A 24417-nucleotide genomic window follows, 5' to 3' on the forward strand; every position below is an offset into this window, starting at 1 on the left:
TTCGTAAACTTGACTACGAGCTTGAGCTGAAGAACGAATCAAAATATTTTTTGTTTCGCGATATACTACGTTACTACGATAAAAACGATTATATGAGATTGAGACTGGTCTAGGTGACTGAGTTTATAATACCGCTAGATTGGGGTACTCAAACAACACAATAAAAATTGACTAGATCTCGTCACATCAGACACCTGATTTATGATCAAAATAGAGAACCAGAGTAAAGCTAGGCAGTACTCTATTCAATACAATTACAAGCAATCACTTTCAGTGAGTTCGGAGCAGAAGTTACTATGAGAAGAAGTTACATATTTGGTCATCATCAAATGGAGTGCATGTTTGTCCACAAACAGTGACCAATCACATTTAGTTTCACTACTACACATTGTGTACCTACGCTAAGTGTGAAGGTTGAGATATTAACCGTTTACCCAGACCAATATACACAAGGCAGGTTTCTTACCAGGGACTAACCTGTTAACATTTGAATGACATTATATATATATATATATATATATATATATATATATATATATATATATATATATATATATATATATATATATACCACCATCCTATATATAGTAGTCACGAGTGTACACTGGCTGAAGAATGTCGGTTGGACGAGCAGAGATACATCAAGTGCTTTTGTTCACATGATATCTCAAAACTAAACGGTAGATGAAAGATTACAAACTAGCAAAGAAATTGGAAGTCAATAGTGGACCAACTGAAGATTTCAGACATGTACTTGTCTAGATTGGAATGACATTTATGGATATATATGATTTGCGTACATTATAATTCGGTTCGACAATTAAGCCTTTTATCTTATTCAGTGCTCTCATTTGTGTATTGGATATGCTTTACTGTAGGATGAGAATACGATAACTGAAGCAAGCGGCGGAAGGGCACAAAACGAAGTACACAAACAAGATGGTGCCAAAGTTCTCTAATTTTTATTAATTTCCGATAGGATGTTTTTCTTCAGATGGCATCAGTCTTTCACAAAACAAAAGATAATGATAAATCTTCAGAAACGAAGATGAAATTACCCAAATACATAAATATCAGCTGGTGGTTGACCGTCAGGTGATATCAGCCAATTATCCAATTGCATATTACCATTAGTATCACTCCGACCATTCACATTCCATGTACCGACATAAATATGGATTTTTTTAATCTTAGAATACTCATGCATACGTTCAATTAATTTTCTTTGAATAATATTACCAGCTTGATTGAATCGTGCCCGAAAAACACGTGGTTCTAGATATCTTACAAAATGATATGAAAGGAAGACGATATTATACATAGTGCTTAATACATTACAATGAAATATGTGGAATTTCGAATAGACTTGAAAACATTGACACTAAATCACTTCATTTTAAAGTTAAACAACTTGACATCATGAAAATTATTCTGACTTGAAAACTTGAGCAAGTTTAACAATTTAATTAGATAGTTTTAATGAGGATTAGTTTAATCTGTAGGTTGTATTCGTCAAAAATTAATTTCATTTGAAGTACAATTGAAGTACCCCTTTAAATCTACGAGAATGAGACAATACAATTGCCGGGTGTTTTTACAAAATAGAAATCATGCAAACATTTAAAGGAATCCTACCTCCATGTAGTATTGTCACGTTACCACATTAAGAAAATGATAGCTAATGATTAAGGCATTTTATTCATTATCTGGTGTTCTTATTAATTTGTTTATTTAAACACATAAATATTAGTACAAAGAGACACCAACATATTTAAGCACCACGCAAAGTAATTATCATTCAATTTTTGTGTGGACTGGAATACTGTACGGGTGCTCAAACTCAAACACATGGTTTTCTAACGGGACCATTTTCCAAGTATTTCACCTACACCTCTAATCCATAACATAGTCGAGAAACGTCACGAGATATCATTCCATACTGGCCGGTCTCCAAAAATAGGTTCATACACCATTTGTTCCCTCAGGATTCTACAGCCCATGTGCACAACTCCAACTCCTCAAAATGGATCCTCCGTATCCATCAACCTGATTTCAGCACTGAACAATCGGTTTCCGTCCTCTTATTTTCGCAAACAATACAAAACTTTTTCAGCAGAAATAGTTGATGATATCAATCATATTAGTGTAAATTTAGTTATTTTCAATCACGATTAAAATCTTGAGCAATTCCTTGTTATTTATTTAACACTTTTTTAGAATCAAATTACTGGTTTTTCTATTATAATATATTTTAATTATGCAGTTTTACATCAACGACTAATTTTGGTTAGAAAACTAGGAACCATCGAATAGATATTTTGTCCACGTATGTGATTACTTAATAGTATGCATCCACAACTTTATCAAGGACGGAACAAACGGCTTTCATGTCACGCAATGGTCATTTAGCACTGTCAAGTTGGAATCCAATAGTCCAAACCTAGAACTCCAGACAATTTGCAATATTAACTAACCATTATCTATAGCTTTGGTATTATTTGTCTCGAATCCTACATGACTGAACTCTATTGAGGTTACAGCTTCTTGTTGTTAGAACTGGAAGTACAAAATTCAACCAGTCAACACAGTCATGTACACAATAAGTTACAGATTGGATTTCATGTTATTTATAAACATATATATCTGTTTTAGCCTAGACTACCAAATCACATTTAGCACGGGATTTGTCAAAAACCAAACTGTATGACAAAGTGCATTAGTTAGGAATATTAATAATAATCACAACTCATATCATATTCTTACTCATTCTTATTTTTACTCGACTGATCATCGTGAATAGTAGAATCGGAAGTGAGATCCGCACAACTATGTGCTGATGTGACTGTCTGTGAAATAAAAGAAATAAAAATCAGAAAAGGAAAAATTTAAAAGACATAGTCAACATCAAAGCATTCTAGTAAGTAACCTTAAACTCCTTCTAACAATGCAGTTTTTACTACTTATCAACAGAATGAATTAAGTTCTTTTGAAATAAATCTTCAACAGAGCAGATACAAGATTCTGCATGCACAAACCAAACCCACAACCTTGATTCTTACGGACAAACGTCTAACCTCTGGAACATTGATTCAGCATTTAACGGTGTTTATGTCAAACGTCAATCAATCCACGAAATTGCGCGACCATGTTTCATCGTCTTCACAGAATAACTGCCTCACATCACATACAGTTGAACTTCACCGGTCACGGCTTCCCACTAGAACTCCGTAAATTTCCTATCAAAGCTAACCATTAGTAAACACAAAATTGTAATCAGTGTTCTTTCAACCTCTGACAATATGACTCAATGATTTTCTCATTGAAATCGTGAACTGGTCTAAATTAGACTACCACCGAAAATTGGGTGCACTGGATGACCGTTTCGTCCTGATGTGAGACTCCTAGGCAGTGGACATCCACAACCCCGCATGCGCGAACTGAATGAGGATATTCGATACCGTGCAAAAACCCTCAACCCCTAGATCACTGAGTCGGTATCCAATAGTGTAAATGTTTAACTTTAACCATCCACGGAATTGTAGATGCACACTGTTGAGGAGTCCCATACTAGGAGGAAATGGTTGTCCAGTGCTTTCAAGTTTTTAATGATGGTCTAACGTAGATCAGTTCACCATGTCAATTAGAAAATAGACCTGATTAAAACAACTGAATTTAATAAAAGCTCTAACCGTATTTACATAAACTTCCTTCAGGACACAATAATACACAAGTAAATTTGACTAGAATTAAAAGTAATGTGTAAAAGATTACCAAGCATATTCACACGGTTTATTAAAAATGAATAAACTGTCAAGTTATAAATACGTTGTTATGTGTTTTGAAATACACCATCATTTTACGGACAATAAATTCATTAAAATATTTCGTTTATATGATGGAGATTTGTAGCTAGAGTAGATGTTCTAGCATTCTTTTAGTTTGTGGTCAGCCGGTCTGCATCAACATAGAGCCTGGTATAGATGTGTAGTGACACAAATTGTTACTTTACATTAGCATAAAGAGATGAAATTAGCACAGTTTATAACAAAAGAGAGCGAAATAATGTAATGATAAGAGAGACTAAGAACAGAGAATATGGTTTGGAAAGACAGAGTGAAAATATACATATGAAAATATATTCAAATTCAAAATTATGAGGAAGGTCAGGAATGAATGCATCTGTTTAGTATACACATCATTTTGGTTGACAGACGGACATCACACCTACAACACACAAGAACCAAGTTAGCAAACGTCAACCCGAAATTTTGAATCCGTGTTGAGATTTCGTCAGACATCAAACAACCAGGGATAATTTATTTGTGAATTAATTATTATTTGTTTAAACATATAAACATTATTACAAGGAAGCACCACATATGCATTATGTACCACACTTCGTCATTCGATCTGTGTGAGGGATGGAATACTGTACGGGTGCTCAAACTCAAACACATGGTTTTCTAACGGGACCATTTTCCAAGTATTTCACCTACACCTCTAATCCATAACATAGTCGAGAAACGTCACAAGATATCATTCCATACTAGCCGGTCTCCAGGTTCATACACCATTTGTTCCCTTAGGATTCTACAGCCCATGTGCACGATTGGTTTGAAATCAGAGTTTTCCAACTCCTCTAAATGGATCATCCGTATCCATCAACCTGATTTCAGTACTGGACAATCGGTTTCCGTCCTCTCAATTTCATAAACAACAACCCCTCCCACGAGAAGGCAGTGAATAGGACTTTCCTAGCTTCTCTATCACTCCACCCGAAATAGGTGACGACAGTGCAGAGTTCTGAAGCGTTTTATTTGTAATAATTTATCCCAAATAACTTATTCAATCGTTTCACTTCCTGGTGTGTCTTGAACTAACAACAATAACTATTAGTTTATACCTCGATTATATCTGGATACCGAAATTCGTCTTTCATTATCCTAACTTAGGATACCCCCCCACGAAAGACAAATCTCGCAAGGAAGATATATTTGTTAGAGACTAAAGATTTAAGAAAATAGCATAAAAGCATAAATATATGTACAGGAACCCTGAAAATAAGACAAAAATAAACCAAAGATCAATGAAAACATAATGTCTTTAATTGTGGTGAAAAAAGAAAGTTGGGTACTACGGGGAAAATCAGAGTGGAAAAAGATATTCAAATTTACAAAATAATAAAATAACTAATACATGTGTGGCTTTCACAATCCTAAAACTTCAAGAGCACTGGAAACACCGTTGGAGCCAATGTAAAAAGTTATTGCTAAGCTACAATTATTATACAAATGTGAAGACTTCAAGCACACTTACTATCCCTATAATAAGCAATATTAGGTTGTCTAGTCTTCGGTGCTGGTCGGACCCTATCCACCCAAGTTTAATTTCGACAACCTTTTCAACATGAAGGTGCACTTTGTTTGACATTAGACAGTTGAAAAAAGTAGATCTTGAAATCAGGTTTTATTTCAGAAGATACGCCACGTCAACAAGGCATATATATAATTGGTAACAAACGTTAAACTTATAAGTAGAGATGGATGGTGGCTATCGGTGGAATTCAGGATGCGCGCCTCGTCTTATTTGGGACTCGTCAGATGGATTTACCACTCATCTCTCTTTATAATACTTGTGATATAGGCAATACCGAGGCAATCCGCACAGTATGCACATATGCTATTAAGAGACTGATGAATTGCAGTCCTAAACACCAATGGGAAGATTCAAACAAACAATACAAAAATGAATTAAATGTTGAACTTGATATACAGAATTTCATCGATCAGCACAAGAGACTTAATATGAAATTAATTACTAATACATGATAAATCAATGCATGAATATTTCAGTCCAACAGAAACTTAACCGGAGTTCAACTTACTAGTTTGTTATATCTAGAGCCTTGAATTTCTTAATATGCCGCGAACTACTTGACTACTTGAACGATAGAACCCGCAACGTCGCAAAAGAGAGAAGACAAAGACTGGTAAGCAGGAAGTTTATTGCCCCGAACAATGTCAAAACATAGCACAGAAATCTCGTGTATTTATAGTTTTTGGCTGAAAGTAAATTATCATTTGGGTCAACCAATAAGCACATAGGTATCAAACTAATCCATCCAATGGAGAAGCTCCACGTTGGCATTTCTAGAACATTCCCCTAGCCCTGATTGGATGGAATGTCTGCGGCTCTTCCTGGGCTTCCTAGAGCCTCCTCGACTTCACCTGTGGACCATCCTCACACCTCCCCCCTTTAAAGTCTGTTGTATAAGTCCTTTTTCTCGGATCCACCTGGAATTGAGTTACCGCGATTCTCTTGCGGCTCATTACTCTCGAAGGTTGTGTTGCCTTGCTCTTGCGTCTTTTATCTTTTCTACCTTCGTGCGCCTGAGTGCATTTTGGAGACGAATCCATGAGCAAATGAAATGGAAGCCGGCTTTGTGGCATCCATGTTCTGCCATCCCTTCGAATTTGATTGATGTGTCTTATACAAGTACCGACATTTCTTCGGATTAAATACAATACACTTCCAATTCGACGTTCTATAATACCTGGTTCCCACCTTTTTCCACCTTGATACGATTTAACGAGTACCCTTTCACCCACCTTGAAGCTACGAGTGACCATATGGTTTCCATTCGTGGGTTTTCTTGTCTTTCTAGGTGGCAACATACTGCTAAAGATTGTTCGAATTTTCCTTCCGAACATACACTCGGCTGGTGACTTACCTTCGGGTACTGCCGGATTGGGGGTAACTCTGTAAGACAAAAGGAACTTGCTGATTACTTGTTCTGGGATGGCCTCTCCTCCCCCTTTAACTAGAGCTCGTTTTATAGTATCCACGAATCTTTCTGCTTGGCCATTCGACTGAGGATGGTACGGGGGAGACTGTAGATGTGATATGCCATTTTCAGTGCAAAACTGTTTAAAGACAGATGACATGAACTGGGTGCCGTTGTCAGTCACTAAGATCTCAGGAACCCCAAAACAAGCGAACAAACCTGTCAACTTTCTTATAGTGCTCTCTGACGTCATTTTCGGCATGTCGTATACTTCTGGCCATTTCGTGAAGGCGTCGACAACAACCAAGTAATTTCTGCCTTGTATTGGGCCGGCAAAATCAGCATGTATTCTTTGCCAGGGACCGTCTGGTTTTGGCCATGGTTGCGGTTCAGCTTTATTTGGGTTCTTTGCGGCCTCTAAACAGGACGAACAACTGCGACATTTTTGCTCTATATCATGGTCCATTGATGGCCAGTATGCGTAGCTTCGAGCTAACGCTTTCATCTTATTGATCCCGGGATGGCCGCTGTGGAATTGTTTCAGAACCCTGTGGCGTAATGTTTTTGGAACAACAATTCTGTCACCAAACATAATACATGAGTCGACCATCATGAGTGAGTCTCGCCGGCGGAAATATTGTAGCATCTCACTTTGGAAACGACGGTTCGGCCACCTGGTTAGGAGATAACCACTAACTTCTCTTAATGTCTTGTCGTTTATCGTAGCTTCTTTGATAGCTTTGAAAGTGACTGGTAAGCCATCGACTGCGTCTTCCAATACTCGATGTACTTCTGCTTCCGTCTCAATTGCTGCTACCAATGTATCTTCTTCATGTTTTACTCGCGAACCAATCAGTCTAGACAAAGCGTCTGCTTGTCCGAAATCAGTAGTGGGCTGGTACTTGATCTTAAAGTCATAACCTAAGAGTGTAGTTCCCCACCGTTGCAGTCTGTTTGCTGTGTATACCGGGATACCTTTCTTCGACCCAAAAATGGCTAACAATGGTTTATGGTCAGTTAGTAGGGTGAACTGGCGTCCAAATATCATCTTGTGAAACTTTTTTATGGCAAAGATAATCGACAATGCTTCCTTTTCGATCTGACTGTAGCTACGTTCTGCTGTAGTTAATGATCTAGCTGCATGCGATATGGCTTTTTCAGATCCGTCTGGCATGATATGAGAAATAACTGCTCCAATGCCATGGTTTGAAGCATCTGATGCTACTACAATGGGTAAGGATGGGTCATAATGGGTGAGCAGCAGATCCGAGACTAGTATTTTCTTGATTTCCTCGAAAGCGGCTTGACAATCCGCAGACCAATCCCACTTCACATTCTTCGCCAGAAGGTTATTTAAGGGGGCACGCAGGTGATGAAGGTTAGGAATAAAAGCTCCATAATGACTAACTAGTCCCAGAAAGGATCGTAGTGTAGGGACGTCCGTTGGTCTAGGCATAGTTTTCACTGCCTGAGTATTCTCTGGGTCTGGTCTTCTGCCATCTTTGTCGATTATAAATCCGAGGTAGCTTACCTTTTTCATACAAAAATTACATTTCTCTGCACGCAGTCGAAATCCATATTCGGCTATTCGCGACAGCACCTGGTCGAGCTTCTTTTCTAAGTCTATTTTATCTACTCCCATAATTATTATATCATCCAGATAGGCTGCAGCACCTGGAACATCCTGTAGCATAGTATCCATCACTTGCTGAAATATAGATGGGGCCGTCTTGACTCCAAAAGGTAGTCGATTATACCTGAATAGGCCCTTGTGTGTGTTTATGGTGAGCAGATTTTTACATTCATCAGCAACCGGAATTTGTAAATAAGCTTCCGATAAATCTAACTTTGCAAAGAGCTTACCACCATTCAGCTTAGCAAAAAGATCTTCAGGTAGGGGTAGTGGATACTGATGAGTTTCTAGGGCTTCGTTTAGCCCGGTTGAGTAATCGGCACATAAACGGATGCTACCATTAGTCTTCTTTACTACCACTATAGGTGCAGCCCATTCTGAGAAATTCACTGGCTCAATGACACCCAATTTTTGAAGTCGTTCTATCTCTTGTTCAACCATCGGTAGAGCTGCGTAGGGCACAGGTCTTTTGGGTCGAAAAACGGGAGTAGCACCAGGTTTGAGGATTAACAAGGCTTTGGCCTTCGTACATTCTCCCAATTCTTCTTTAAAAACGTTGCGATGTCTTTGCGGCACGGTACTTTTCTGGTTACACCTTGAGGAGTTGTCAATAGTCACTCGTCTGCAGATGCTATTAATAGAATGATCTGCTAGCTTAAGAGTTTCTATTAGATCAAGTCCCAATAAGTCTAGTCCTGGGCTTTCCGTGAGATATACTTTCACATTCTTCTGTACATTCCCTTTTTTAACTGGACAGTATATCTCTCCAACAATATTTAACTTTCCTCCAGATGCACTGTGTGCTAACTGGGTTGTAGGGAGCACCGAGGGTTTGCCAATATGACTCCATGTTTTGCGGCTGATCAGTGAAATATCTGAAGCAGTGTCAAGCTGTAGACGAGCACGGCGCCCATTTATCTCTAAGGTCACATATTTTCTTTGATTATGTTCTGTTCTAGTATGTGCTACCATTATTCTATTGATTGATGAACAATTTTTACGTCTTCGGAAATGAACACTTGATGATCGACGGTGCATCTTCTTTTTACAACATGTTTCTTTATGTCCTTTGAGCTGACATCTAGTGCACCGGTAGTTTTTGTATGGGCAGAACCTTTTGTAATGCAGCTCACCGCAAAACCAACATGCGGATGGAGGCTTCTTAATGGTTGTGTTCTGCTTTTGCTTCCCACTTACTGACTGTACATAAGGTAGTCGACCATTATTTTCTACCATTGAAGTGTCATGCTTCAAGTTTACCAGATGCTGACATTCAGTAGTCACCTCTTGAAGGGTGATATTTGGACACTGTTCAATTTTGCTTAGAATTCTGGTTCTAATGTCGGCGTCTTCTGAAGATTGTAAGCTGCATACGAAAACAAGACATTTGAATTGGTCTTCTGTCATTGCTGATAGTTTAAAGCGCTCACATTCGCGATTTATTATGCTAGCATGTTGCACCCAGTCATCATTGCCGGCTTTTACTATTTTCAAGCACTGATATCGAATATTGAACAAGGAGGACTGTTCACCGAAAATTTGCGACAAAATTTTAACGGTTTCTTCGAATGAAATGTCTCTTGGGTTCTTGGGCAGAATGTAATTAGTATATCGTTCATGTTCAATGGTACCCAGCTTTCGTAGTAGCACCCTGACCTTGGCGGCATCATCAAAAGTTTCTAGGTCGACATTAAACACATCTTCATATTTCTTGTACCAAGATTCGAATGTTACACCAGCAACACCATCAAAATGAAATTCGTGAATGGAATCAATGATACAATCAGCATGCGATTTGGCAGAAACATCTGTAAGTCCATTCTTATTGAGGTTCATCTGCTGGGTTAGTTTTTCGAGTATGCGCATCTGGAATTGTTCAAGCCGTTTTTCATGGCGCTCTAGAAAAGCTTCAAATTGGTCAAAGGTAATAGACATCTTGATAAATTAACCCGTCGCCAGTTGTTATATCTAGAGCCTTGATTCTTAATATGCCGCGAACTACTTGACTACTTGAACGATAGAACCCGCAAAAGAGAGAAGACAAAGACTGGTAAGCAGGAAGTTTATTGCCCCAAACAATGTCAAAATATAGCACAGAAATCTCGTGTATTTATAGTTTTTGGCTGAAAGTAAATTATCATTTAGGTCAACCAATAAGCACATAGGTATCAAACTAATCCATCCAATGGGGAAGCTCCACGTTGGCATTTCTAGAACATTCCCCTAGCCCTGATTGGATGGAATGTCTGCGGCTCTTCCTGGGCTTCCTAGAGCCTCCTCGACTTCACCTGTGGACCATCCTCACAGAAGTAAATCGACTTAACGGGAACTAAGAAAGTCGAAATAATTTTATCAATAATAATAAACAATCAAACATAAGAAATTTAATTCAAAAAGAATGAATGGGATCGAAGAGATAAAAATTATCAGTCAGTCACTACGTAGAACTTCGTACATACGTACGTACATCAGTTCGAGTTGCCATATCACATTAGCACAGAGATGCAGTTGTCGATTCAAATACCACGTCAAGGTAGCAGCAACGGTCGAGATATAAAAAAATTATACGATAATATTATAACTGAAAGTTGGAAAGAAAATATATGATAAATTTAATGGCATCACTGCCACTAGTTACTCCTTTTATAACTTAAAATTTCCAAACAAGAAATCTAAATCTGCCTACACGTCTCAGATTCACACTAAGTGACTTCGTTGACTGATGTGACATTATTCCTATCCTTCCAGCTATCAATGTATGTGTTGGGGTTGTCAGTGCTTAAATACGCGTAATACACATCTTTGGTACAAACTTATCAATCACCTTTGTTTCCTTTGTAAACAATCATTGATCTGATTACATAATTTGTTAGAAACTTATCATTCTTCAACTTTTAGTATTAATTCACTTTTAACCTGTTTATGTATCATACGTTTGTTTGTTTAAGAAAAAACGGATTAGTATTGTTTGTTAAGTTGCGCTAACTAGATTTTAATATAGTGGTTTACCCACACTCAGTTGTTTTGTGTATTAATTTATATTTTAAAACACTAATAGATGTATTTTGGTGTAGGAGACTTGATCCTGTCCCTAGGTCTTACACAATATAAGTATGATCAAAAGTTATTCTCATTTATATTGGCGATGACTTTTATTACTGAGAGATTTTTTGTCCAGAAAAAAGTGTAATGTCTATCGGTCAAGTGCTCTGACGCGAGACTGGTAGGTCCTGGGTTCGAATCTCGCGAGTACGGAATCGTGGACGCGCACTGCTGAGGAGTCCCATAATAGGACGAAACGGCCGTCAAGCAGTGCTTCCAGGTTTTCCATGGTGGTCTAGCTTCAATTGACTAATGATTTCAACTATGAAAATACTAAATTCTCCACAAAACCCTTTCTGATGTAATGTTATAATTTGTCATTCAGTGTGGAGTATTCATGTATATGTGTTTACTATATATATATTTTTTGTTTTCACTTCTTAAAACAATTGGTCCATTTGATAAACTTTTCACTGCATTATCGAAATTTTTCACTTTAGGTCACCAAGTCAAAAGTGGATGATACATTATTATCGTCTCCGAGTATGGAATTCGCATTTTTGGCATTACGTAATGCAAGCCTATTAATTCCAACACCCGATAAGCTTATTACAAATAAGTCTTCAAATAATGATAAACTGAATTCATCATATGTTTCATCTCTTGTTAAATGGTCGAATAAACAGGTTAGTAAGTAATTATCATTTATCACCAAATTCAATCCCATAAATTAATCTAACACAATTAATTAGTCTATTGACAATGTATGATCTAACAATTTGTACATCATATCTATAGTACTGTAGTGGCTAGTACTATGTCAAGTCCACGTAGGTTATTCTACCTTATGGACAGACCAATTTATTCATTTTTCTCAAGCCACATTATCGTAACCAATGGTTGGAGACTCTAGGTGACATGGCTCAGAATCGATCACAATGGCGCAGGTGTATACACTCTTTATCTTCCCTTAAACCTTGAGATTAAAATTGCTTCATATCTCTCTTCCTTCCTGTACTATATCCTTATATACAACCTTTCTTTATATACTACCACCACTAAATTAATTACTTCTATGAATCCGGTGTTGATCTTGTTGTGCTAACGAGTTATGGCAACTTGGACCGATGCATATATGTGCCTGGTCCTACGTTGTCGCTGACTGACTGACTGACATTTTAACCTTGTTGATTGTTCGCTTATTAACCCTTACTGTTTTTATATGATCGTATGTGTGTTAATTTCTCACCTTATCATTACGTGTCTGTAACTTATTTTCTTTTGAATATAAATATTCAGTGACGCTTGATCAAAACGAACTCAGCCTGTAGCTCTTCCAGGGTTACTGCCAGTCCCAAGCCCGGATAAAGAAGGAGGGCTGGGCATGGGGTTGGCAACTCCATCCCATAGAAATTAACCATGCTAAAACCTGCCCTTTGAATTGTAGGAAGAATTATGACGCCTCTTGTTGAAATCCGAGATTCTTCGGAAGTTACGAGGTTGATACCCTTTCTAACAACCACAGCAACAACTAATTTAGGTGCATGAAATGTTCGGACAATTTTGGAGACTGGGAGGACTAATTAATTAGCTGCAGAAGTGAGGAGTCAGCTCACTCGTCTTTTCCGCGTCGTCTCGCTTTAATTTCTCTACTTCATTTCTTTGATTGTTTGTTCAGACCAATGATTGTACAAAATATGCTTATTCAAACTTCATTCTCGTGTCCTATTTATTTTATTCGGTTTTTTCTCTAACGCGAGTTAAGTCGATAAAAATATGCAAGGGTTGGCGACATGTATTTTTCGACAACAATCATCTACGATTTAACTGGAGTCAGATCTTGGGCTACTAAAGTACGATAAAAAATGAAGTTCACAAGATCTAAAAAACAATTGGTACAATGGTGTCGATCGCGTTAGAAAATTTTTAAAAACACTATAGTGTAATTGTACGAATTAGATTGGTGAACGGAGAATCACGGAGTGACGATACTTAGCTTGTGATTTAGTTCAAGGTAAAGAATAAATGTGATTATGTCATTGAGAGATGTAGAAAAACCATTGACCTTTTTGAATATAAAGGTCGAGTGCTAGCTTTCTAATAATTATTACATCTATGAATCTCAATAAATTGTTTATCGATTATTTTGAATCTTCTTGTTTTATCCACTTTGAACAAGTGATGTATTGTTTGTCGTATTTCACTTGGTTTTTGGTATGTATTTAATAAACCAAGCGGATATTTGTATTTCATTCCTTCTGCTTCTGATGTATACATGTTGTCTACTATAAGTTCCCCTTAAAAGACTATATCATTCCCTATGAACATTTCTACAAGGAATTGAATGCATTATTTGTTTCATTATCCATTGTTAATATATGGGATATAATTGAGCTGTATTAAGACTTTCCTGTTGATTACTTGAATAAATTATATCATTAGATAAAATGGTTTCATCAATATACCTTAGACGGAAAGTGGCAGCTTACCTGTTACTAACTAGCAACTTTATTCTTCCAGATTTACAACAAATATGATCATATCATCCACTTATTGTACAATTAGAATTTAACTCTCATAGTATATAACTTCAGCACTTTTTTTAATGATAAGTCTACAAAGTGTAAATGGTACATGTTTTGGTTACTAATATGGTAACTTGGGCCTGTCTATGTTTGTGCTGTATCCTACGCTTTTGATCAAAGAGTGAATGATCAACTTCTTTAGTTGTGGTACTATCATTAACTTTCATACAATCGTACGTCATATATTGATGTGTGGGCGAGAATGACAATGATTGGTTGTCTTGATGAGTCAGACATTAGATAGGATGACAGGTGCTGTATGTGTTATATATATTCCCCTATCCTTATTATGTATTGACAGTTATTGATGGACTGTTCCTTGTGTTGGATTTTGGTGTGGAAATATATTGACGTTGTAGTCAGGCTAATCTCGTGTTCTTGATCTGAGTTGTGTTGAAGTCCTGTAGAATAGACACTGGGTGGGAATCTAGTGTAGATATTCGTCTAAGGTAAATTAACGTCCCACATACGTGTAAAAAGTGAAATTACTGTTATAACAAGAAACCCTAGAGTTATAACCAGTATCCTATTGTTTATAACATATATCACGCGGTTTTTTTTTCAAATAGTTGCTAAATTATGTTTATACTAAATTTCACAGTACTTTAGTAAATTTTAATACACCTAACTTATTAAAATTTTCTTTTCTTAGTTTATTTCCACTTATCCATCTCCAACACCATTGTTCGGTATCGGATTATTACACTTCTTGTCAGCTTTACATGTGAACATATCATATGTGGCTTTGTGTTTAAATGAATTTGTAGATGTAATACATTCTACCAGTTTGATAATCGATTCAATACTACAAAATGAAACTAATTCTACTCCGGTAGTATCGGTTAAACGTAGAAAATATTTGCCTATTCTTGCTATGATTGCTCCAAAAATTCACAGTTATTTATGCCGTTTATATTGTGCTGAAGCTTTGACTTATCTGGATAAGTATGTTTTTTATTCAAATTATTTTGTGTATTATTATTTATTGTCAAGTGATATTGGATATTCCGTTCATTCTTCGACTTATGTCTTTAGATACCTATAGTTAGAAGGGCATAAATGTTACGATGATATCATGCTCTTTGCGTACAGTTTTTTGTTGGCAAACTGCTAACCTATCAGTTCAGGGACTAGTGATTAAGAAATTTTGAGGTTAAACCTAGAATAATAAACAAATGTTGGAAATTCTTTGGTGAGACTGTAAATATTCATAAATTTAGGTGTCGGAAACGTGCATTACATATGTCCAACCAACCACTTTGACGTGCAATTTTAGCTGGTGTATGGATAGGTTGTTAGAAAGCTAGGGGATCCGAACCAGTACATGGCATCTGTCCATTGAATTGCTTATTGTTGGTCTAATCCGTGTAAGTAGTTGTAGACTACTTAGTTGAAGTTTGCGCAATTATCGTCACCAATTATTAAAGACGGGTGACATGGTTTAGAATTCTTTGTGACGCTTTAGATCCATTCACTCTTTGTCTTTCGTTAAAGCATGAGTTTCAAAATTATTTTATTCCATAAATTCATACTTCCTGAATCTTTTCTATACCTAATGTTTTCTATTACTACTACTTGTATAACTTTGACATCTATCTATCTTAGTAATGTTATCTCACTATACTGATATAGTGTAACAGTTTAGGTTCTACTTTGCTTATGACTGACTGACCGGGCCACTAATACGATTTCATATATTATGAATAAAAGTCTGACTTTACATATTGATAGAAGTAATATAACACATCAGAATTGGTGAAATAGCCAAATAATTAAAGCGAATACCGATAAATGTAAATAATTAGTGAAAACAACTTCCTCATCTTCATTTAAACTTCAGCTAATGCAGAAGGGAAAGTTATCTTAGATAGAAAAACCATTAGATCCATCAAAGAGTACTGATTTTGTGAACATATGTTGTATGTGAAAGCATTTATCGAGGCAATACACACAGTATGCACATATGCCAATTAGAGACTGACCAGTTGCAGTCCTAAAAACATCAATGGGAAGATCCAAACAAACAATACTAAGTAAATTTCAACTTCACCCCATTGCACAAGCAAGTGGCTATCAGGACTCAGTGGTCGAGTGGATAACGCGATGGCGTTTGAATCGAAAGGTACTGGGTTCGAGTCCCAAATAGGACGAAACGCGCGTCCTGTATTCCACTGCTAGCCACTATCCATCTTTGCTTACCATTTATGATATTGTTTTAAAAATACGACGATAAGAGTTTATTAAAACACTAAACAAGTGAGAACAAAGCTTTTTTTAATGACAGTGAAAATAATTAGTTGTAAACCATTCCTACCTATCATAATTATGTAAATTTTAGTTAATTTATCCGGAAGATTTGTAAAGTTTGAAAATGTTTCATTATGCCTAGTTTATTTGGTTTGCTGTTGGCACAATGCCAAGTGATTGTAATTATTAACATCCTGAAATGTAAGTAATAAAGGGTAGATAAAACCAAATCATAAAATTATTCGCTGCCTTTTTTGAGGTTGAATACAACATAATGTTCTACCATTTGGTTTGTTGTAGAGTAAATCAAAGTATTTCAATCAACACTGTCAGTCTTATAAGATCTACTTTATCGTGAGATGATTAATACGTCAATAATATTTTCATGAACAACTTTGAACGATACATTTGTGTATGAGTGATGATATTATGCTGATGTGTGTCAACAGACAAAAATTCTTGATCCGTATCGTCCACACGAGTATATTCAGAGTAGTCTCTATAATTCACTTAGTATTGTTTGTTTGAATCTTCCCATTGATGTTTTAGGACTGCAACCGGTCAATCTCTAATTGACGTATGTGCATACTGTGCGTATTGCCTCGATATAGCCTAAATTCACAAGCATGCTAAGCAAAGATGGATACTGGCTAGCAGTGTAATCCAGGACGTACGTTTCATACTATTTGGGACTCATCAGTTGGATGGACGAAACGCGCTTCCTGGCTTCCACTGCTATCGACTATCCATCTTTGCTTACCAGTCTTGATAATGTTCAGAAAATAGTTATTTTTTATGAAAATGTTTTATTAATGTTATTACGTAATTTAAATCCCGTTTATTCCACTTTTTTTGTAGAGTAGATGAAGCTACTGCTTTATTACAGATATCCACAAATAATCAATTAGATTCCATTATACATTCTTTAAATGGTGTTTGTTTTGCAATGCCATTTCTTTTTCCTAACACTGATTACATCCATTCGTCTACAAATAATAATGATTCAGTAAATAACAACTCGAATAGTTGCGATCAGATCAGCCCGTCGTTTCTTGTGAATAAATGTTCAAAACAGTCAATTATTCGACCTGTGGACTTTCCTTCTAATGTTATTCAGGTTAGTTTGTTAGTTGTTTACTTTTTTGAATTTTTTTTTTACTATTCATTATCGTTTATAGATATAAGTTCAGTAGGGTGTTGTTGTTACTCAACAATTTGATTCAGTTTCATAAATTAGCGAAACTGTACTCGCGTACTACATAATACTTTACGCATAATTAATACTTTTGATATCATCTTAAATAGCTGTAGTTTATAATCTCAAGTTACTTTGAAATTGCGTTGATAGATTTATAAGACTTCTGTTCGTCAGTTTATACACTTACCTTAAAGCTAGATCTTTCATAGGATCAGAATTCACCTTCTAAAGTTCATTCAACGGTTGGTATGACTCATTGCCTAATTGACCTATCTTTAGGTTACTGAATTACATCATATTATCTTTTATTTTACACTGATATAACAGATAACCTTTTTACTAACTACATTTAGATAAATGTTTTGAATCAATCAATAGTAGACCGTTAATCTAAGATGTTTATCTGATTTTCAATTATAATAAAGATCTCTTGATTATGTGAATTACGATATGGCGTTTAAACCCAGTGAATTGACTTGTTAGTAATACGTTATATTCAGTGTTAAATATTGACATGTAATACATAAAGTACCTTGGAACTAGATTACTTAATTGTGTATACTTTCCATCAAAGTGTATTTTAGTATGTTTGGTGTTCCAGCCATGTTGGTAGATGCAGACTACTTGGTTGGGGTCCGCGTGACTATCGTAACCAATGGTTGGAGACTCTAGGTGACATGGCTCAGAATCGATCACAATGGCGCAGGTGTATACACTCTTTATCTTCCCTTAAACCTTGAGATTAAAAATGCTTCATAACTTTCTTTCCTTCTATACTATATCCTGATATACAACCTACATTTTATATACTACCACCACTGAATTAACTGCTTCTATGAATCCGGTGTTGATCTTGTTGTGCTAACGAGTTATGGCAACTTGGACCGATGCATATATGTGCCTGGTCCTACGTTGTAGCTGACTGACTGACCAGCCAGAACAGCTGGTGAAGCCTACTGAAGAGACCTAGTGGTCCTTCTGGAACGGATTCCGTTTTTTCGAGCCTCACAAATCCACCGCGTGAACGTGATTTAGTGGGGACTGCGGCCTCACGGGTCTTTGTATGAATAATGGTATTGCACCAAAAGAACAAGTAAAGAAGTTTAGGAATTTACTTGCCCTGGATATGTATAGTCTACTTGCATATTACTTAAAACACAAACTTTCATGCGCGTATCACTTGGTCTACATTCCGGTTTACATGTCATGTGAGCAAATATACGTTACATGCCCACCGGTAACACACAGGTTTTATCCCATGCATCCCATAGCGTACACATAAGTATATTCACCCACTTGGGAGGTTAGATGTTCACCACTCCCAAAGAAAACCTATTTGCTACACCAGAGTGACTCTTACACATTATAAGTATATCATTCACATGATTGCTACCGTCCTAGTATTTCCTGACACACACATAAGCATAAACACTCTCAGGGGAGGTTGTTGGTCGCTTCACCCCAGTATTTGCCACCGCCTGTTTTTATTACATCTTCGACCTGATAGATAGGCCGCTGATTTTATTAGGCATAGGGAAGACATTTTCGCGGCTCCACTTTTCCTTTGTACGACACCGCATACGTACCCTTTGTGTATACCTATACTACATAGATCCGAGAACTTCTGCAATTCTCATACATAAGCATACACATCGGGTTGCCCGAGCGATAAAGTGGGCCCCGAGTATAGAACTCAGGGTTGATCAACAACAAAATGGGTGATCGGTCCGATCTCTGCGATCGCCTAAGTTGGCTAGTAGGGTCGCCCCCACTATCCAGCAGCGCCATAAGGAGGCTTTGGGTCATATTTTTTTGCTGTATCTTACTATACAATTAACATATTCTCTCTGTTTTAATATATTTGAGTTTTATTTTATACATAAATTTTCTAAAGGAGAATTCTATTTTCATTTTTTTGATTTAGTCTTCATCATTATTGGCTTACAATTTAGCAGTTACATTAGCTATTCAAAAACAATATTCTTTATCAAAACAATACTTAGATCTTGCATTACCAGGTTTATTTATATCAGCAAATGAATTAGATGGTCGAAAATGGTATATTCATGAATGTTCAAAAGAGGCAACTATAATTACACATTGTCAATTATTATTACCAACTACAGTTATTTTATTACGTATCTATTTAGCTATACATTTAAATGATCAAAAATATGCAATTGAATTAATACGTGAAAATTTTGGTCATTTGGCAATGGTTAATAGATTCAATTCAATTCCTATTTATAATCATGATGAATTAACTTCTATGCCATCATTGTCACAAGATAATGTTGTTCCATCATCAACTACTAAAAGTATTCCTTTAACTTTAATTGATTTACAAAAATTGATTAAAGGTCAACAATATCAATCAAATTTAACTACTGGGATTTCACAAATACATTCAACATCATCCATTCAATCATCACAACAGGTCAATAATAATAATAATAACCCTAATAATAATTTATGGACACCTTGTCAACAATTTCGTCAATCTCAAGCTCAACAAAATCAAACAATTTATTATTCACCATTATTACAAACACAATCAACACTTACTAATTATGAATATGCAAATTGTTGGGATCCATCAACACCACCAACAACTGGTATAATTACAGCTAATAATGAAAATGATTGGCCACCTTTATAAATTATATTTGGTGTTCAGTATTATTTTCTTTTCTTGTTTGTTTGTTTTTTTAATCTCAATAAATGGTGAAACATTTTATAATCTTTATGAATGGATTTAATTTGGTTGGTTTTTTTATCAATCTAGACAACTTGTTAAATGTATAAACTTAGGAGTAACTTTATGTTTAAATAAAATATCGGTTAGCTATAATAAATAGTAATCATAAAGAGCCTCCTTATTGTGACTACTAGTTTGATGTGAGGGTCTGGATTGCTTATCATGATGACCCAGTTGAGCTATATTGACTGGAACACTTGTCCCAACATGCAAGCTAGGTCGGTGGGAAAGTGGTAACACTAAATGCAGCACTTAAAGGACGAGGGTTATGTTGTTCTACTGGCTTTACAGAGATCTGATGGCAGTAAGGTGTTTTCCTCATACAACCAGCATCCAGAGCAATGCTACCTTTCCACAACGAAAAGAGATCATTAAGAAATATTGATTCTAAGAGTAGCACTCTTCACTGATTTCTTCCGTTGTTGGGAAGATCTTCAAAGTACAGAGCTAAGACATCAAGAACTATTCACAGAAGGGCCGTGTTTGACCGGCGTCAGGGAGTTGTCTTCGCAGTAGCACTTCCAGGTTACCAAAACAACTACTAACTCAGTCTCACCTTCAGGTGTCTCAAAAAGTAACCAAAGGGGTAACAACCTTTAATAGTTAAATAATTTTATCCTCGTCTCGTATGGATTAGATATAAATACCCTTCAACCTATTTTGGTTTCTCCAGCGAGGTTCTATCAGTAGTCGTCACACACAGAGATACTTTGACTCATACCCGAGTACATAATCGTGTACTTGGTAAATAAGTTGAGTATAGTGCTTTCTTTTCATCATTGCTAGTTGTAATTAAAAACTACCTAGTGTTCATCAGAGAAACGTTTATTGAGCTTCAGTTTTGAACCATCGACATTTTATTTTGACCTATGTATCTGAAAAACATACATAGTCTTCACATGACAAGTGCAGTGTGATAACTAGTGCATAAGACCATACACGTTTACTTAGTTATGTCACTAATATCTTATAACTCATATAGACTGCAATATATTGCCCATGTTAGGAAGTTAGATTGGAAATATTACACGATTGCTGGTAAGAATATTCACCTTAGGTGTCCAACACATATAATTTATGATTATCAGATATGAATGACGATTTTTTGAGATTGTGTTACTTTCATGACCTGAAGAAGAAAGCTAGAGGCTAGGGGCGGCCAGACCAAAACGTGTCACAAATCCATGAAGTCACTGACAAGTGGACTGAGCCATGTTGGTAGGTGTAGACTACCTGGTTGGGATTCGCGAGATGATAGCAACCGATTGTTAGAGACCTTGAATGACATGAATCAAAATCGGTTGCAATAGCGAAGGTGCATCCACTCTTTGTGGATCCTAACCTTTTGAATTCCTCATGTCTCTATCTTTTTTCTCTTTTCGAATTTATTTCACTGGATTATAGTCCTTGAATAACATCTTCAAACCCTAATCTTTCACATTAATGCTTATACTCTTACTACTTCTACCACTATGGGAGTTGAATCGATAACTGCATCTCTGTGATAATGTGGTGTGGCAACTCGAACTGATGTACGTACGTACGAAGTTCTACATTGTGACTGACTGACATGACCTGAATTCATAGATTATATTCGCCGTTTCTTTTCATGAGATTCTCATAATTATATGAAACCTTATAGTTAATGAAGAAACCTTTATACAGTTCCATTTAGTATACAAGATTGTGGGAAAACAAGTTCCATAATTCCTGGAAATCGTTACGAACCATATCTCTATGTTTAATACTTTTCGTAGTCATAGACACCAATACTTCGATTTCGTAATGTTTGTTGTTTATTTCATCTTGAGGTGGTCATTAAGCGTCTTAATTTGGACTAATGGATATTTATACTAGACTCTGCGTTGTTTTGTCTAATTCCTTTATCATCCTCTTATCTCTCGTGTTCAAATAAGATTTCCCGGTTTTTCTCAATAAATTGACCACTAATGTTACATTCACTTTATAAAAGTCGAAGACACAAACCTGTTGTTCTGACGCTATTATGTGGAGAAGAACTCGTTGCATGCGTTAGTCGATAGAGATTGAGTCATTTTGTTGATTGTTATGTAAATTAGTGGTGGTGAAACACCATCTCAGTTAAAAGGATTTAATAAACGGTCCTGCATTCCAGAAGTAGTCGGTATTTAGTCTTTCGAACAAGTGACTTTGCTGTTGTTATACCTCAATACTTCATGAAACAATCATTATCTCAAAATTTACGTTTAGCTTTCGATTACGCACTAACAGTTGAATTGTTAACAACATGCCGTTCTCATATTTTCGGGGTATGAATTAATTAATATCTGAGAAATACTGTTAATTCCGTCCCAGTTTCGACTGTCACATTCATAAACTCAAGAAATGGTTTTTAATTTAATGGGGCATTCTTGGGAAAATTATAATATTTACTTGGAGCTAATTATCGTTCATTCGCATACTACAATCATTCCACTATATTCCTAGGGCAGAACTAGCTCTTTTACACTGGATTCTAGTAGATAGTCATCTATGCACTGTCCGACTAAACGGATCAGTAAGAACTCGGGAAGATAGGGAAACTCGTCATTGCTTCTTCACTGTCTCTGACTACTCTCCCACTGACTGCAGCTCAGATGATGTAAAGGATGTGTTTTACAGAAAGCTTTCCGACCTCCGAAAAGCTAGGCGTTCTGATGTAGTAGTAGTGGCTGGTGACTTCAATGCTCAAGTAGGTAAACTAAGCGAAAGGGAAAGATACCTGGGTGGATCCTATGGTGTCGTGGCTGAAAGAACAGATAATAGCGACCGTCTGTTGCAGCTGTGTTCAGATAACCGCCTATTTCTTGCAAATACTAACTTTAAGCATGAGGAAAAACATCTTTTGACATGGCGACCCCCCGAATTCGTCCCAACGTTGGACCCAATTAGATCACATCGCCATCAGCCACCGATGGAGGGGCTCGTTAGAAGACTGTCACCCATTCTGGAGCACATGTTTAGATTCAGATCATGCTCTAGTGCGAGCACGTATCTGTCCGCGTCTTACTGGACGTAGGAAGGACACTGCAAGGAAACCTCTTAGGGTTCTACTTAGTGATATGCAAGCTAAAAATATATTTCAAGAACAACTTGAAAAACAGTTAGGCAGCCATGTACGTTGTGCCCACCCCGAGGCAGCGTGGAGCTGTGTAAACAGCAGTGATATCCGCTAGTACGACAAACCATAAGGTTAGGGAGAAACACTGGATCTCAGCAGCATCTACCGCACTGATAAGTGCTCGAAAACTCATCCCACCTGGCTCTGAACATAACGAAGAGCGGAGTCAGCTTAAGCGCAGGCTAATAAGAAGCCTACGCAATGATCGTGAACAGTGGTGGGTAGAGAAAGCAAGAGAGATGGAAAAGGCAGCGGCAATAAGCAACAGCAGAAAACTGTTCAGACTTGTTAAAGAAACCGGTATTAAGAACCCAAGTGTTAGCGAAGATGGATATATTATTCATTCTCAATCCAGAAGATTGGATCGATGGGCAGAACACTTTAGGGATCAGTTCAATTGGCCTTCAGCCACACTTTGGCTTCTCACGATCCCCAGTCGACCTGAATGGCAAGTTTGTATTGCCGTGCTTCATTAATAGTTCACTTCGATAACCGTTATTATTACCAATCTTAACGGTGTATAAAATCAGAAGGCAAAAGGAAGCGGCAACTACATTTTTATTGATGAATGATGCAAACCAGAAAGTTATAAGCACATGAGTAAATATCAGCGAGCGAAGTAAAAATGACAAGCATTGGGAGATGGTGGGTAAGCCAACACATTTTAAGCAAGCGTTAATCAACATTTATAGTCAGACAAAAACGAATGACAGATATATGATTAATAAGATACTAAGTGTGTATACACATATACGCTCATATAAAAAGGTAGTCAAGGTTAATAAGTGAGTAATTAGCAAGATCAAAATATGACTCAATGTATAGGAGAATTGGCTTGGCCAGAAGCTAGAATAAAGTATATGGGCTTAACATAACAACCGATACTACAAGTTAATGTAAGTTCTCCAACTCTTTACGAGGTTGAAAAAGCTATAGGAAATCTGAAGCGAGGGTGAGCAGCATGCCCTGGTATGTTTACCCCTGAGATTTTTAAGGATGGTGGTCTAGTACTAGCAGCGAGATTGACTGGG

General features: G+C 36.7%; 1 protein-coding gene and 1 non-coding gene across 2 annotated transcripts in view; both read left to right on the forward strand.

Moving 5' to 3' along the window:
• The window catches only part of Smp_132560 (hypothetical protein), a gene marked incomplete at both ends in the record, with an annotated part of 198872 nt that extends 178724 nt beyond the window's left edge, over window positions 1-20148 (forward strand). The window contains 4 exons of the mRNA XM_018799735.1: window positions 11960-12145; window positions 14697-14989; window positions 17150-17408; window positions 19414-20148. Of these exons, the coding sequence (XP_018651494.1) occupies window positions 11960-12145; window positions 14697-14989; window positions 17150-17408; window positions 19414-20148 (1473 nt within the window). The remainder of the gene's footprint in view (window positions 1-11959; window positions 12146-14696; window positions 14990-17149; window positions 17409-19413) is intronic.
• On the forward strand, window positions 16123-16194 carry Smp_tRNA_01783_Pseudo_TTG.1.1. The gene has a single exon. It is a non-coding gene (tRNA).
• Window positions 20149-24417: the final 4269 nt, after the last annotated feature.

This window comes from Schistosoma mansoni, chromosome 3, assembly GCF_000237925.1.
Source record: "Schistosoma mansoni strain Puerto Rico chromosome 3, complete genome".
NCBI classification, from domain to species: domain Eukaryota; kingdom Metazoa; phylum Platyhelminthes; class Trematoda; order Strigeidida; family Schistosomatidae; genus Schistosoma; species Schistosoma mansoni.